General features: G+C 42.4%; 1 protein-coding gene across 10 annotated transcripts in view; it reads left to right on the top strand.

Annotated features, from left to right (window-relative positions):
- SEC31A (SEC31 homolog A, COPII coat complex component) overlaps window positions 1-17,735 on the top strand; it is a 211,049-nt gene that overhangs the window by 64,815 nt on the left and 128,499 nt on the right. For all 10 annotated transcript variants that reach the window (XM_053703361.1, XM_053703367.1, XM_053703358.1 and 7 more), the window contains one exon: window positions 8,967-9,066. In XM_053703361.1, the coding sequence (XP_053559336.1) occupies window positions 8,967-9,066 (100 nt within the window). The remainder of the gene's footprint in view (window positions 1-8,966; window positions 9,067-17,735) is intronic.

Genomic DNA, 17,735 nt, shown 5'->3' with positions numbered 1-17,735 from the left:
TGAACCATCAGATAACGATGTTCTATATGTATGAAAGCCAATGTGTCTCCCCATTTAAATATATGTGATATATTTGTGTCATAATGTCCAAACAAAGTAGGGATAATAACGCCATAGATATGATATTGCCCAAGATGATTCCTCTAATGAGGGGAGTAAGCATGGTACTGCATCATCCCCTTCTGTGTCTACACCAGTTTTGCCCACACAAGAGGCCCCTAGTACATCTAGTGCGCCAATACTTATTACCATACAACAATTAATGGCTGTAATGGATAATTCTATTGCATGCATTTTTTTCCAAAATGCCTACTTATCAGAGAAAGCGTGATTGCTCTGTTTTAAACACTGAAGAGCAAGAGGACGCTGATGATATCTGTTCTGACATACCCTCACACCTTTCTGAAGGGGCCAGGAGGGAGGTTTTGTCTGAGGGAGAAATTTCAGATTCAGGGAAAATTTCTCAACAAGCAGAACCTGATATTGTAACTTTTAAATTTCAATTTCAACATCTCCACGCACTACTTAAGGAGGTATTATCTACTCTGGATGATTGTGACAATTTGGTCATTCCAGAGAAATTAGGTAAGATGGACAAGTTCCTAGAGGTTCCGGTGCCCCCCGATGTTTTTCCTATACCCAAGCGGGTGGCGGACATAGTAAATAAGGAGTGGGAAAGGCCCGGCATACCTTTTGTCCTCCCCCTATATTTAAGAAATTAGTTCCTATAGTCGACCCCAGAAAGGATTTATAGCATACAGTCCCCAAGGTCGAGGGGGCGGTTTCTACTCTAAACAAACGCACTTCTATTCCTATAGAAGATAGTTGTGCTTTCAAGATCCTATGGATTAAAGGTTAGAGGGTTTGCTTAAAAAGATGTTTGTTCAGCAAGGTTACCTTCTACAACCAATTTCATGCATTGTTCCTGTCACTACAGCTGCGTGTTTCTGGTTCGAAGAACTAGAAAAGTCGCTCAATAAAGAATCTTCGTACGAGGAGGTTTTGGACAGAGTTCAAGCTCTTAAATTGGCTAACTCTTTTTTTATTTTAGATGCCGCTTTGCAATTAGCTAGATTAGCGGCGAATAATTCAGGGTTTGCTATCGTGGCGCGCAGAGCGCTTTTGCTTAACATCCCTTTCAAGGGTAAAACACTGTTTGGCCCTGACTTGAAAGAGATTATTTCAGACATCACTGGGGGAAAGGGCCACGCCCTTCCTCTGGATAGGTCTTTTAAGGCTAAAAAGAAGCCAAATTTTCGTCCCTTTCGCAGAAACGGACCAGCCTCAAATTCTACACCCTCTAAGCAAGAGGGTAATACTTCTCAAACCAAGCCAGCCTGGAGGCCGATGCAAGGCTGGAACAAGGGTAAGCAGGCCAAGTCACCTGCCACTGCTACCAAAACAGCATGAAGTGTTGGCCCCCGATCTGGGAAGGATCTGGTGGGGGGCAGACTTCTCTCTTTGCTCAGGCTGGGGCAAGAGATGTTCAGGATCCTTGGGCGCTAGAAATAGTTTCTCAAGGTTATCTCCTGGAATTCAGGGAACTACCCCCAAGGGGAAGGTTCCACGGGTCTCAATTATCTTCGAACAGGCATTCTTACACTGTGTAGAAGACCTGTTAAGCATGGGAGTGATTCATCCTGTTCCATTAGGAGAACAAGGGATGGGTTTTTACTCCAACCTGTTCATAATTCCCAAAAAAGAGGGAACATTCAGACCTATTTTAGATCTCAAGATTCTAAACAAGTTTCTAAGGGTTTCATCATTCAAAATGGAAACCATTCGAATGATCCTTCCTACCATCCAGGAAGGTCAATTCATGACCACGGTGGACTTAAAGGATGCGTACCTACGTATTCCTATCCACAAGGAACATTTTCGGTTCCTAAGGTTCGCCTTTCTGGACAAGCATTACCTGTGGCATCCATTCGGATTAGCCACTGCTCCAAGGATTTTCACAAGGGTACTAGGGTCCCTTCTAGCGGTGCTAAGACCAAGGGGCATTGCAGTAGTACCTTACTTGGACGACATCCTGATTCAAGTGTCGTCTCTGTCAAAAGCAAGGGCTCATACGGACATTGTCCTAGCCTTTCTCAGATCTCACAGGTGGAAGGTGAACATAGAAAAAGTTCTCTGTCCCCGTCAACAAGAGTTCCCTTCTTGGGAACAATAATAGTTTCCTTAGAAATGAAGGTTTTTCGGACAGAGGCCAGAAAATCAAAACTTCTAAGCTCTTGTCAGGTACTTCATTCTGTTCTTCTTCCTTCCATAGCGCAGTCCATGGAAGTAATAGGGTTGATGGTTGCGGCAATGGACATAGTTCCTTTTGCACGAATTCATCTAAGACCATTGCACCTGGGCATGCTCAGACAGTGGAATGGGGATTATACAGACTTGTCTCCGACGATACAAGTAGATCAAATAACCAGAGATTCACTCCGTTGGTGGCTGACCCTGGACAACCTGTCACAGGGAATGAGCTTCCGCAGACCAGAATAGGTCATTGTCACGACCGACGCCAGTCTGGTGGGCTGGGGCGCGGTCTGGGAACCCCTGAAAACTCAGGGTCTATGGTTTCGGGAAGACTCTCTTCTCCCGATAAACATAATGGAACTGAGAGCGATATTCAATGCTCTCAAGGCTTGGCCTCGACTAGCAAAGGCCAAATTCATAAGGTTTCAATCAAGTCATCATGACGACTGTTACATATATCAACCATCAGGGGGTAACAAGGAGTTCCCTGGCGATGGAGGAGCATCCGGGGGAGTGGGAACTCCATCTGGAAATCTTTGCTCAAATAACTCAATTATGGGGCATTCCAGACTTGGTTCTGATGGCCTCTCGTCAGAACTTCATGGTCCCTTGTTACGGGTCCAAATCCAGGGATCCCAAGGCGACTCTATTGGATACAATAGTAGCACCTTGGATCTTCAACCTAGCTTATGTATTCCCACCGTTTCCTCTCATTCCCAGGCTGGTAGCCAGGATCAATCTGGAGAGGGCTTCGGTGACCTTGATAGTTCCTGTGTGGCCACGCAGGACTTGGTATGCAGACCTGGTGAATGTGTCATCGGCTCCACCATGGAAGCTACCTTTGAGACAGGACCTTCTTATTCAGGGTCCATTCGAACATCCGAATCTGGTTTTCCTCCAACTGACTGTTTGGAGTTTGAACGCTTGATTTTATCAAAGCGTGGGTTTTCAGATTCTGTAATAGATACTCTTATTCAGGCTAGAAAGCCTGTAACTAGAAAAATTTACCATAATATATGGAAAAAATATATCTGTTGGTGTGAATCTAAAGGATTCCCATGGAACAAGATAAAAATTCCTAAGATTCTTTCCTTTCTACAAGAAGGTTTGGAGAAAGGATTTTCTGCGAGTTCTCTGAAGGGACAGATCTCTGCTTTATCTGTTTTACTTCACAAAAGGCTGGCAGCTGTGCCAGACGTTTAAGCGTTTGTTCAGGCTCTGGTTAGAATCAAGCCTGTTTACAGACCTTTGACTCTTCCCTGGAGTCTTAATCTAGTTCTTTCAGTTCTTCAAGGGGTTCCGTTTGAACCCTTACATTCCATAGATATTAAGTTATTATCTTTGAAAGTTTTGTTTTAGGTTGCAATTTCTTCCGCTAGAAGAGTTTCTGAGTTTTCTGCTCTGCAGTGTTCTCCGCCCTATCTGGTTCATGCCGATAAGGTGGTTTTTACGTACTGAGCCTGGTTTTCTTCCGAAGGTTGTTTCCAACAAAAATATTAACCAGGAGATAGTTGTACCTTCTTTGTGTCCGAATCCAGTTTCATAGAAGGAACGTTTGTTACACAATTTGGACGTTGTCCGTGCTCTAAAATTCTATTTAGATGCTACAAAGGATTTCAGACAAACATCTTCCTTGTTTGTTGTTTATTCTGGTAAAAGGAGAGGTCAAAAAGCAACTTCTACCTCTCTATCTTTTTGGCTTAAAAGCATCATCAGATTGGCTTATGAGACTGCCGGACGGCAGCCTCCTGAAAGAATCACAGCTCATTCCACTAGGGCCGTGGCTTCCACATGGGCCTTTAAGAACGAGGCTTCTGTTGATCAGATATGTAAGGCAGCGACTTGGTCTTCACTGCACACTTTTACCAAATTTTACAAATTTGATACTTTTGCTTCTTCTGAGGCTATTTTTGGGAGAACGGTTTTGCAAACTGTGGTGCCTTCCATCTAGGTGACCTGATTTGCTCCCTCCCTTCATCCGTGTCCTAAAGCTTTGGTATTGGTTCCCACAAGTAAGGATGACGCCGTGGACCGGACACACCTATGTTGGAGAAAACAGAATTTATGTTTACCTGATAAATTACTTTCTCCAACGGTGTGTCCGGTCCACGGCCCGCCCTGGTTTTTTAATCAGGTCTGATGATTTCTTTTCTTTAACTACAGTCACCACGGTATCATATGATTTCTCCTATGCAAATATTCCTCCTTTACGTCGGTCGAATGACTGGGGAAGGCGGAGCCTAGGAGGGATCATGTGACCAGCTTTGCTGGGCTCTTTGCCATTTCCTGTTGGGGAGGAGAATATCCCACAAGTAAGGATGACGCCGTGGACCGGACACACCGTTGGAGAAAGTAATTTATCAGGTAAACATAAATTCTGTTTTTCGTCCCTTTCGCAGAAACGGACCGGCCTCAAATTCTACATCCTCTAAGCAAGAGGGTAATTCTTCTCAAACCAAGCCAGCCTGGAGACCGATGCAAGGCTGGAACAAAGGTAAGCAGGCCAAGAAGCCCGCTACCGCTACCAAGACAGCATGAGATGCTGGCCCCCGATCCGGGACCGGATCTGGTGGGGGGCAGACTCTCTCTCTTCGCTCAGGCTTGGGCAAGAGATGTTCAGGATCCTTGGGCGCTAGAAATAGTTTCTCAAGGTTATCTCCTGGAATTCAAGGAACTACCCCCAAGGGGAAGGTTCCACAGGTCTCAATTGTCTTCAGACCAAATAAAAAGACAGGCATTCTTACATTGTGTAGAAGACCTGTTAAAAATGGGAGTGATTCATCCTGTTCCATTAGGAGAACAAGGGATGGGGTTTTACTCCAATCTGTTCATAGTTCCCAAAAAAGAGGGAACATTCAGGCCAATTTTGGATCTCAAGATCCTAAACAAATTTCTCAAGGTCCCATCGTTCAAGATGGAAACCATTCGGACAATTCTTCCTACCATCCAGGAAGGTCAATTCATGACCACGGTGGATTTAAAGGATGCGTATCTACATATTCCTATCCACAAGGAACATCATCGGTTCCTAAGATTCGCCTTTCTGGACAAGCATTCCCAGTTTGTGGCACTTCCATTCGGACTAGCCACTGCTCCAAGAATTTTCACAAAGGTACTAGGGTCCCTTCTAGCGGTGCTAAGGCCAAGGGGCATTGCAGTAGTACCCTACTTGGACGAAATACTGATTCAAGCGTCGTCTCTACCACAAGCAAAGGCTCATACGGACATTGTCCTAGCCTTTCTCAGATCTCACGGGTGGAAAGTGAACGTAGAAAAAAGTTCTCTATTTCCGTCAACAAGAGTTCCCTTCTTGGGAACAATAATAGACTCCTTGGAAATGAAGATTTTTCTGACAGAAGCCAGAAAATCAAAACTTCTAAGCTCTTGTCAAGTACTTCATTCTGTTCTTCTTCCTTCCATAGCGCAGTGCATGGAAGTAATAGGTTTGATGGTTGCGGCAATGGACATAGTTCCTTTTGCGCGAATTCATCTAAGACCATTACAACTGTGCATGCTCAGACAGTGGAATGGGGATTATACAGATTTGTCCCCGACGATCCAAGTAGATCAGAGGACCAGAGATTCACTCCGTTGGTGGCTCACCCTGGACAACCTGTCCCAAGGGATGAGCTTCAGAAGACCAGAGTGGGTCATTGTAACGACCGACGCCAGCCTGGTGGGCTGGGGCGCGGTCTGGAAACACCTGAAGGCTCAGGGTCTATGGTCTCGGGAAGAATCTCTTTTCCCGATAAACATTCTGGAACTGAGAGCGATATTCAATGCTCTCAAGGCTTGGCCTCAACTAGCAAAGGCCAAATTCATAAGGTTTCAATCAGACAACATGACGACTGTTGCATATATCAACCATCAGGGGGGAACAAGGAGTTCCCTGGCGATGGAAGAAGTGACCAAAGTAATTCAATGGGCGGAGCTTCACTCCTGCCACTTGTCTGCAATCCACATCCCAGGAGTGGAAAATTGGGAAGCGGATTTTCTGAGTCGTCAGACATTTCATCCGGGGGAGTGGGAACTCCATCCGGAAATCTTTGCCCAAATAACTCAATTATGGGGCATTCCAGACATGGATCTGATGGCGTCTCGTCAGAACTTCAAGGTTCCTTGCTACGGGTCCAGATCCAGGGATCCCAAGGCGACTCTAGTAGATGCACTAGTAGCGCCCTGGACCTTCAACCTAGCTTATGTGTTCCCACCGTTTCCTCTCATTCCCAGGCTGGTAGACAGGATCAATCAAGAGAGGGCTTCGGTGATCTTGATAGCTCCTGCGTGGCCACGCAGAACTTGGTATGCAGACCTGGTGAATATGTCATCGGCTCCACCATGGAAGCTACCTTTGAGACGGGACCTTCTTGTTCAAGGTCCGTTCGAACATCCGAATCTGGCATCACTCCAACTGACTGCTTGGAGATTGAACGCTTGATTTTATCAAAGCGTGGGTTCTCAGATTCTGTCATTGATACTCTTATTCAGGCTAGAAAGCCTGTAACTAGGAAAATTTACCATAAAGTATGGAAGAAATATATCTGTTGGTGCGAATCGAAAGGATTCCCATGGAACAGGGTAAAAATTCCTAAGATTCTATCCTTTCTACAAGAGGGTTTGGAGAAAGGATTATCTGCAAGTTCTTTGAAGGGACAGATTTCTGCTTTATCTGTTTTACTTCACAAGAAGCTGGCGGCTGTGCCAGATGTTCAGGCTTTTGTTCAGGCCCTGGTTAGAATCAAGCCTGTTTACAAACCTTTGACTCCTCCTTGGAGTCTCAATTTAGTTCTTTCAGTTCTTCAAGGGGTTCCGTTTGAACCCTTACATTCCATAGATATTGAGTTATTATCTTGGAAAGTTTTGTTTTTGGTTGCAATTTCTTCTGCTAGAAGAGTTTCAGAGTTATCTGCTCTGCAGTGTTCTCCTCCTTATCTGGTGTTCCATGCAGATAAGGTGGTTTTGCGTACTAAGCCTGGTTTTCTTCCGAAAGTGGTTTCTAACAAAAATATTAACCAGGAGATAGTTGTGCCTTCTTTGTGTCCGAATCCAGTTTCAAAGAAGGAACGTTTGTTGCACAATTTGGATGTAGTTCGTGCTCTAAAATTCTATTTAGAGGCTACAAAGGATTTCAGACAAACATCTTCCTTGTTTGTTGTTTATTCTGGTAAAAGGAGAGGTCAAAAAGCAACTTCTACCTCTCTCTCTTTTTGGCTTAAAAGCATCATCAGATTGGCTTATGAGACTGCCGGACGGCAGCCTCCTGAAAGAATCACAGCTCATTCCACTAGGGCTGTGGCTTCCACATGGGCCTTCAAGAACGAGGCTTCTGTTGATCAGATATGTAAGGCAGCGACTTGGTCTTCACTGCACACTTTTACCAAATTTTACAAATTTGATACTTTTGCTTCTTCTGAGGCTATTTTTGGGAGAAAGGTTTTGCAAACCGTGGTGCCTTCCATCTAGGTGACCTGATTTGCTCCCTCCCATCATCCGTGTCCTAAAGCTTTGGTATTGGTTCCCACAAGTAAGGATGACGCCGTGGACCGGACACACCTATGTTGGAGAAAACAGAATTTATGCTTACCTGATAAATTACTTTCTCCAACGGTGTGTCCGGTCCACGGCCCGCCCTGGTTTTTTTAATCAGGTCTGATGATTTAATTTCTCTAACTACAGTCACCACGGTATCATATGATTTTCTCCTATGCAAATATTCCTCCTTTACGTCGGTCGAATGACTGGGGAAGGCGGAGCCTAGGAGGGATCATGTGACCAGCTTTGCTGGGCTCTTTGCCATTTCCTGTTGGGGAAGAGAATATCCCACAAGTAAGGATGACGCCGTGGACCGGACACACCGTTGGAGAAAGTAATTTATCAGGTAAGCATAAATTCTGTTTTCATAGACAGCTCTAATTGGCCACAATCAAGGGATATAAGATACATATTCTGTTGGCGCTCTACAACTACCTGATGATAATAATAATAACAACATACTCACAAGTGTTTTTAAGCAGTTTTTTTTAAAACCTATATTTTCTATGCAGATCATTAGCAGTGTAGTATTTACTTATTTTAATAACTACTATGAATCTATTAAAAATGGCTTAAATATCCCTTTACGTTAAAAATCCTTGTGAAGTGCTTTCATTTAGAATTTAAAGTAATTTGAGACAATATAATCTATTTGTTAACAGGGCTAATGAAATCGAAGTTCTAAGTAGACCAGGGGACACATTTTTGGATGGTTGTCCTATAGTAAACATTTTAACTCTTCTATTTTTAAGAAACTATAAATGAAACTAGATAATAATTTAGCTCTTGGCATATTTGTTTTCCTAGGCATTCTTGAACTGTATGTGTTACTGTGCTTAATGCATGTTAGGTTACTTTCTCTTCTGTGGCCAATTAGGGACATTTTTATAAACCGGTCACTCGTGTGTGCAGCCAATGACTGTATGGAATATAACAGTGTTCTGCACTTCTATTTCTAACAGGAACTGAAATGCTCACAATTTCATAATGGAATTAAAGGAAATGGGGACAAAATAAAAATGAAAGTATATTGCAGAGCTTTTTTTTAAATATATTATTTATCATTTTATGTTGCCATCTCAAAGTGTTTAATTTCCCTTTAAGATATTTACAGTTAGACATCTCTGTGTGTACTTTTTCATAAATGTAAATAATTGTTTCACTTTCCTTCCCATATTTAGGGGTATTTTGGCCATTGCTTGGAGCATGGCAGATCCAGAACTGCTGCTCAGTTGTGGGAAGGATTCAAGAATTCTTTGCTCCAATCCCAACACAGGAGAGGTAGGTTCGGAAAATACTAATACTATATCTGTAATAACACATGCTAGGAGTTGAAATGCTTTTTTTCCTTTGGGGGACATAATAATGAAAATACGCTACACTTTTTAACCCCTATATATTGTTTTAGGCAAGTTTTTTTTTTTTTTTTTTTTGGTCCACATATTAAGAATGCTTACATCTATTTTAAATCAAGATTGGCACTTTAAAACCCACACCTAATGACATGTGCTAGAGTTTACACGCGTGATAGTGGACAGTGTGTACATGCCAGTCAGAGGCTCCCTATGCACCAAGAATGTACTGCGAATACATTCATGGCTCTGGTCTCAGATAAACATAATGTACAATGTAATGCATTCATATAACAAAATGCGAAGGCTGTAGTATCCTACTATATTTTATAATATATCCTTTGAATAAAACACAAACCTATAGTAAAGTACACAATACAATAGTCCTGATATAGAAAATAATGGCTAAACAAATTATATTAAAAGGCATTATATGTCTTAAAGGGATAGGAAAGTAAAAAATTTGCATAAATCAGAACATGTCATTTAAAATCATTTTAAAAATAAATTGTATTTCTCCAACATTGGTGTGTCCGGTCCACGGCGTCATCCTTACTTGTGGGATATTCTCTTCCCCAACAGGAAATGGCAAAGAGTCCCAGCAAAGCTGGTCACATGATCCCTCCTAGGCTCCGCCCACCCCAGTCATTCTCTTTGCCGTTGCACAGGCAACATCTCCACGGAGATGGTTAAGAGTTTTTTGTAGTTTTATTCTTCTATCAAGTGTTTGTTATTTTAAAATAGTGCTGGTATGTACTATTTACTCTGAAACAGAAAAGGATGAAGATTTCTGTTTGTAAGAGGAAGATGATTTTTAGCAGACAGTAACTAAAATCGATTGCTGTTTCCACACAGGACTGTTGAGATGAAGTAACTTCAGTTGGGGGAAACAGTTAGCAGTCTTTTCTGCTTAAGGTATGACTAGCCATATTTCTAACAAGACCATGTAATGCTGGAAGGCTGTCATTTCCCCTCATGGGGACCGGTAAGCCATTTTCTTAGTTAAACATAAAAGAATAAAGGGCTTCAAAAAGGGCTTAAAAACTGGTAGACATTTTTCTGGGCTAAAACAATTGCTTTACTAGGCATATTATGCAGATTCTAACTAATTATTGGTATTATAATCTTGGGGAACGTTTAGAAAAACGGCAGGCACTGTGTTGGACACCTTTTTCAGATGGGGGCCTTTCTAGTTATAGACAGAGCCTCATTCTGGGACTGTATAGGGGTTAAATGTAAAAACGGCTCCGGTTCCGTTAATTTAAGGGTTAAAGCTCTGAAATTTGGTGTGCAATACTTTTAATGCTTTAAGACACTGTGGTGAAATTTTGGTGAATTTTGAACAATTCCTTCATACGTTTTCACATATTCAGTAATAAAGTGTTTTCAGTTTGAAATTTAAAGTGACAGTAACGGTTTTATTTTAAAACGTTTTTTGTGCTTTGTTGACAAGTTTAAGCCTGTTTAACATGTCTGTACCATCAGATAAGCTATGTTCTATATGTATGAAAGCCAATGTGTCTCCCCATTTAAATTTGTGATAATTGTGCCATAGTGTCCAAACAAAGTAAGGACAGTAATGCAATAGATAATGATATTGCCCAAGATGATTCCTCAAATGAGGGGAGTAAACATGATACTACATCATCCCCTACTGTGTCTACACCAGTTATGCCCACACAGGAGGCCCCTAGTACATCTAGTGCGCCAATACTTATTACCATGCAACAATTAACGGCTGTAATGGATAACTCCATAGCAAATCTTTTATCCAAAATGCCTACTTATCAGAGAAAGCGCGATTGCTCTGTTTTAAACACTGAAGAGCAAGAGGACGCTGATGATAACTGTTCTGACATACCCTCACACCAATCTCAAGGGGCCATGAGGGAGGTTTTGTCTGATGGAGAAATTTCAGATTCAGGAAAAATTTCTCATCAAGCTGAACCTGATGTTGTGACATTTAAATTTAAATTAGAACATCTCCGCGCACTGCTTAAGGAGGTGTTATCTACTCTGGATGATTGTGACAATTTGGTCATTCCAGAGAAATTATGTAAGATGGACAAGTTCCTAGAGGTTCTGGTGCCCCCCGACGCTTTTCCTATACCCAAGCGGGTGGCGGACATAGTAAATAAAGAGTGGGAAAGGCCCGGCATACCTTTTGTCCCCCCCCCTATATCTAAGAAATTATTTCCTATACTCGACCCCAGAAAGGACTTATGGCAGACAGTCCCCAAGGTCGAGGGGGCGGTTTCTACTCTATCGAAGATAGTTGTGCTTTCAAAGATCCTATGGATAAGAAATTAGAGGGTTTGCTTAAAAAGATTTTTGTACAGCAAGGTTACCTTCTGCAAACAATTTCATGCATTGTTCCTGTCACTACGGCAGCGTGTTTCTGGTTCGAGGAACTAGAAAAATCGCTCAGTAAAGAATCTTCGTATGAGGAGGTTATGGACAGAGTTCAAGCACTTAAATTGGCTAACTCTTTTGTTTTAGATGCCGCTTTGCAATTGGCTAGATTAGCGGCGAAAAATTCAGGGTTTGCTGTCGTGGCGCGCAGAGTGCTTTGGCTAAAGTCTTGGTCAGCGGATGTGTCTTCCAAGACAAAATTGCTTAACATTCCTTTCAAAGGTAAAACATTATTTGGACCTGATTTGAAAGAGATTATTTCAGACATCACTGGGGGAAAGGGCCACGCCCTCCCACAGGATAGGTCTTTTAAGGCTAATAATAAGCCTAATTTTCGTCCCTTTCGCAGAAACGGACCAGTCTCTAATTCTGTATCCTCTAAGCAAGAGGGTAATACTTCACAACCCAAACCAGCCTGGAAACCAATGCAAGGCTGGAACAAGGGTAAGCAGGCCAAGAAGCCTACCACTGCTACCAAAACAGCATGAAGGGATAGCCCCCGATCCGGGACCGGATCTAGTGGGGGGCAGACTTTCTCTCTTTGCTCAGGCTTGGGCAAGAGATGTTCAGGATCCTTGGGCGCTAGAAATAGTTTCTCAAGGTTATCTCCTGGAATTCAAGGAACTACCCCCAAGGGGAAGGTTCCACAGGTCTCAATTATCTTCAAACCAAATAAAGAGACAGGCATTCTTACATTGTGTAGAAGACCTGTTAAAGATGGGAGTGATACATCCAGTTCCAATAAGAGAACAAGGAATGGGATTTTATTCCAATCTGTTCATAGTTCCCAAAAAAGAGGGAACATTCAGACCAATTTTGGATCTAAAGATCCTAAACAAATTTCTCAGGGTACCATCGTTCAAAATGGAAACTAGTCGAACGATCCTACCTACTATCCAGGAAAATCAATTTATGACTACCGTGGATTTAAAGGATGCGTACCTACATATTCCTATCCACAAGGAACATCATCAGTTCCTAAGGTTCGCTTTTCTGGACAAGCATTACCAGTTTATGGCACTTCCATTTGGATTAGCCACTGCTCCAAGGATTTTCACAAAGGTGCTAGGGTCCCTTCTAGCGGTTCTAAGACCAAGGGGCATTGCAGTAGTACCTTACTTGGACGACATCCTGATTCAAGCGTCGTCCCTGTCAAAAGCAAAGGCTCATACGGACATCGTCCTAGCCTTTCTCAGATCTCACGGATGGAAGGTGAACAAAGAAAAAAGTTCTCTGTCCCCGTCAACAAGAGTTCCCTTCTTGGGAACAATAATAGATTCCTTAGAAATGAGGATTTTTCTGACAGAGGTCAGAAAATCAAAACTTCTAAGCTATTGTCAAGTACTTCATTCTGTTCCTCGTCCTTCCATTGCACAGTGCATGGAAGTAATAGGATTGATGGTTGCAACAATGGACATAGTTCCTTTTGCACGAATTCATCTAAGACCATTACAACTGTGCATGCTCAGACAGTGGAATGGGGATTATACAGACTTGTCTCCGACGATTCAAGTAGATCAAAAGACCAGAGATTCACTCCGTTGGTGGCTGACCCTGGACAATCTGTCAGAGGGAATGAGCTTCCGCAGACCAGAGTGGGTCATTGTCACGACCGACGCCAGCCTAGTGGGCTGGGGCGCGGTCTGGGAATCCCTGAAAGCTCAGGGTCTATGGTCTCGGGAAGAGTCTCTTCTCCCGATAAACATTCTGGAACTGAGAGCGATATTCAATGCTCTCAGAGCTTGCCCTCAACTAGCAAAGGCCAAATTCATAAGGTTTCAGTCAGACAACATGACGACCGTTGCATATATCAATCATCAGGGGGGAACAAGGACTTCCCTGGCGATGAAAGAAGTGACCAAGATAATTCAATGGGCGGAGGATCACTCCTGCCACTTGTCTGCGATCCACATCCCAGGAGTGGAAAATTGGGAAGCAGATTTTCTGAGTCGTCAGACATTCCATCCGGGGGAGTGGGAACTCCATCCGGAAATCTTTGCCCAAATAACTCAATTATGGGGCATTCCAGACATGGATCTGATGGCGTCTCGTCAGAACTTCAAGGTTCCTTGCTACGGGTCCAGATCCAGGGATCCCAAGGCGACCCTAGTAGATGCACTAGTAGCACCTTGGACCTTCAACCTAGCTTATGTATTCCCACCGTTTCCTCTCATCCCCAGGCTGGTAGCCAGGATCAATCAGGATAGGGCCTCGGTGATCTTGATAGCTCCTGCGTGGCCACGCAGGACTTGGTATGCAGACCTGGTGAATATGTCATCGGCTCCACCATGGAAGCTACCTTTGAGACAGGACCTTCTTGTTCAGGGTCCATTCGAACATCCGAATCTGGTTTCCCTCCAACTGACGGCTTGGAGATTGAACGCTTGATTTTATCAAAGCGTGGGTTTTCAGATTCTGTAATAGATACTCTGATTCAGGCTTGAAAGCCTGTAACTAGAAAAATTTACCATAAAATATGGAAAAAATATATCTGTTGGTGTGAATCTAAAGGATTCCCATGGAACAAGATAAAAATTCCTAAGATTCTATCCTTTCTACAAGAAGGTTTGGAGAAAGGATTATCTGCAAGTTCTCTGAAGGGACAGATCTCTGCTTTATCTGTTTTACTTCACAAAAGACTGGCAGCTGTGCCAGATGTTCAAGCATTTGTTCAGGCTCTGGTTAGGATCAAGCCTGTTTACAGACCTTTGACTCCTCCCTGGAGTCTAAATCTAGTTCTTTCAGTTCTTCAAGGGGTTCCGTTTGAACCCTTACATTCCGTAGATATTAAGTTATTATCTTGGAAAGTTTTGTTTTTGGTTGCAATTTCTTCTGCTAGAAGAGTTTCAGAGTTATCTGCTCTGCAGTGTTCTCCGCCCTATCTGGTGTTCCATGCAGATAAGGTGGTTTTGCGTACTAAGCCTGGTTTTCTTCCGAAAGTTGTTTCCAACAAAAATATTAACCAGGAGATAGTTGTACCTTCTTTGTGTCCGAATCCAGTTTCAAAGAAGGAACGTTTGTTACACAATTTGGACGTAGTCCGTGCTCTAAAATTCTATTTAGAGGCTACTAAAGATTTCAGACAAACCTCTTCCTTGTTTGTTGTTTATTCTGGTAAAAGGAGAGGTCAAAAAGCGACTTCTACCTCTCTTTCCTTTTGGCTTAAAAGCATTATCCGATTGGCTTATGAGACTGCCGGACGGCAGCCTCCTGAAAGAATCACAGCTCACTCCACTAGGGCTGTGGCTTCCACATGGGCCTTCAAGAACGAGGCTTCTGTTGACCAGATATGTAAGGCAGCGACTTGGTCTTCACTGCACACTTTTGCCAAATTTTACAAATTTGATACTTTTGCTTCTTCGGAGGCTATTTTTGGGAGAAAGGTTTTGCAAGCCGTGGTGCCTTCCATTTAGGTGACCTGATTTGCTCCCTCCCTTCATCCGTGTCCTAAAGCTTTGGTATTGGTTCCCACAAGTAAGGATGACGCCGTGGACCGGACACACCAATGTTGGAGAAAACAGAATTTATGCTTACCTGATAAATTACTTTCTCCAATGGTGTGTCCGGTCCACGGCCCGCCCTGGTTTTTTAATCAGGTCTGATGAATTATTTTCTCTAACTACAGTCACCACGGTATCATATGGTTTCTCCTATATATATTTCCTCCTGTCCGTCGGTCGAATGACTGGGGTGGGCGGAGCCTAGGAGGGATCATGTGACCAGCTTTGCTGGGACTCTTTGCCATTTCCTGTTAGGGAAGAGAATATCCCACAAGTAAGGATGACGCCGTGGACCGGACACACCGTTGGAGAAAGTAATTTATCAGGTAAGCATAAATTCTGTTTTTCCAATATGCTTCATTCTCTTGGTATACCTTGTTGAAAAAGAATATGCACATATCCTACACTAGTGGGAGCTGCTGCTTATTGGTGCCTACACACATTTGTCTCTTGTGATTGACTTACTAGTTCAGCTAGCTGCCTGTAGTGCAATGTTGTTACTTCAGCAAAGGATAACTAGAGAATTCAGCAAATTTGATAAAATAAATTGAAAAGTTGTTTAACATTGTATGTTCTATCCATATCATGAAAGAAAATGTTGGGGTTTCCTATCCCTTTAAATGTTAGTATAATTCATAATACATAACCGATACGTTGACAACCATGCTTTTACATTTTATTCTAGTATAATTTTAATGTCATGCCAGTTTAACAATTTTATTTATATTAAGCAAATTTGCAATGTGTGCACACACAGACACACTTCTGTTAACTTTACTGTAGTTGTGCTGCAACACAATTACATTTCTCCAACATAGGTGTGTCCGGTCCACGGCGTCATCCTTACTTGTGGGATATTCTCTTCCCCAACAGGAAATGGCAAAGAGCCCAGCAAAGCTGGTCACATGATCCCTCCTAGGCTCCGCCTTCCCCAGTCATTCTCTTTGCCGTTGTACAGGCAACATCTCCACGGAGATGGCTTAGAGTTTTTTGGTGTTTAAATGTAGTTTTTATTCTTCAATCAAGAGTTTGTTATTTTAAAATAGTGCTGGTATGTACTATTTACTCTGAAACAGGAAAGAGATGAAGATTTCTGTTTGTAAGAGGAAAATGATTTTAGCAACCGTTACTAAAATCGATGGCTGTTTCCACACAGGACTGTTGAGAGGAATTAACTTCAGTTGGGGGAAACAGTGAGCAGACTTTTGCTGCTTGAGGTATGACACATTTCTAACAAGACTCGGTAATGCTGGAAGCTGTCATTTTCCCTATGGGAACCGGTAAGCCATTTTCTTAGTTTAAGTAAAAGAATAAAGGGCTTCATTAGGGCTTAAAAAACTGGTAGACATTTTTCTGGGCTAAAACGATTACTTTACTAAGTATATTTGGCAGATTATTACTTTTAATAGTTGTTAAATCTTGGGGATTGTTTTAATAAAAACGGCAGGCACTGTATTGGACACCTTTTTCACTGGGGGCCTTTTCTAGTCATAGACAGAGCCTCATTTTCGCGCCTCTAATGCGCAGTTGTTTTTGGAAAGCATGGCATGCAGATGCATGTGTGAGGAGCTAAGAACCACTGAAAAAGCTTATAGAAGGCATCATTTGGTATCGTATTCCCCTCTGGGCTTGGTTGGGTCTCAGCAAAGCAGATACCTGGGACTGTATAGGGGTTAAATGTAAAAACGGCTCCGGTTCCGTTATTTTAAGGGTTAAAGCTTTCAAATTTGGTGTGCAATACTTTTAAGGCTTTAAGTTACTGTGGTGAAATTTTGGTGAAATTTGAACAATTCCTTCATACTTTTTCACATATTCAGTAATAAAGTGTGTTCAGTTTAAAATTTAAAGGGACAGTAACGGTTTTATTGTAAAACGTTTTTTGTGCTTTGTTAACAAGTTTAAGCCTGTTTAACATGTCTGAACCATCAGATAACGATGTTCTATATGTATGAAAGCCAATGTGTCTCCCCATTTAAATATATGTGATATATTTGTGTCATAATGTCCAAACAAAGTAGGGATAATAATGCCATAGATATGATATTGCCCAAGATGATTCCTCTAATGAGGGGAGTAAGCATGGTACTGCATCATCCCCTTCTGTGTCTACACCAGTTTTGCCCACACAAGAGGCCCCTAGTACATCTAGTGCGCCAATACTTATTACCATACAACAATTAATGGCTGTAATGGATAATTCTATTGCATGCATTTTTTTCCAAAGTGCCTACTTATCAGAAAGCGTGATTGCTCTGTTTTAAACACTGAGGAGCAAGAGGACGCTGATGATATCTTTTCTGACATACCCTCACACCTATCTGAAGGGGCCAGGAGGGAGGTTTTGTCTGAGGGAGAAATTTCAGATTCAGGGAAAATTTCTCAACAAGCAGAACCTGATATTGTAACTTTTAAATTTAAATTTCAACATCTCCACGCACTACTTAAGGAGGTATTATCTACTCTGGATGATTGTGACAATTTGGTCATTCCAGAGAAATTAGGTAAGATGGACAAGTTCCTAGAGGTTCCGGTGCCCCCCGATGTTTTTCCTATACCCAAGCGGGTGGCGGACATAGTAAATAAGGAGTGGGAAAGGCCCGGCATACCCTTTGTCCTCCCCCTATATTTAAGAAATTAGTTTCCTATAGTCGACCCCAGAAAGGACTTATAGCATACAGTCCCCAAG

Source organism: Bombina bombina, chromosome 2 (genome assembly GCF_027579735.1).
Source record: "Bombina bombina isolate aBomBom1 chromosome 2, aBomBom1.pri, whole genome shotgun sequence".
In the NCBI taxonomy this organism is placed as follows: Eukaryota; Metazoa; Chordata; class Amphibia; order Anura; family Bombinatoridae; genus Bombina; species Bombina bombina.
This window is presented reverse-complemented; position numbering and strand designations above follow the sequence as displayed.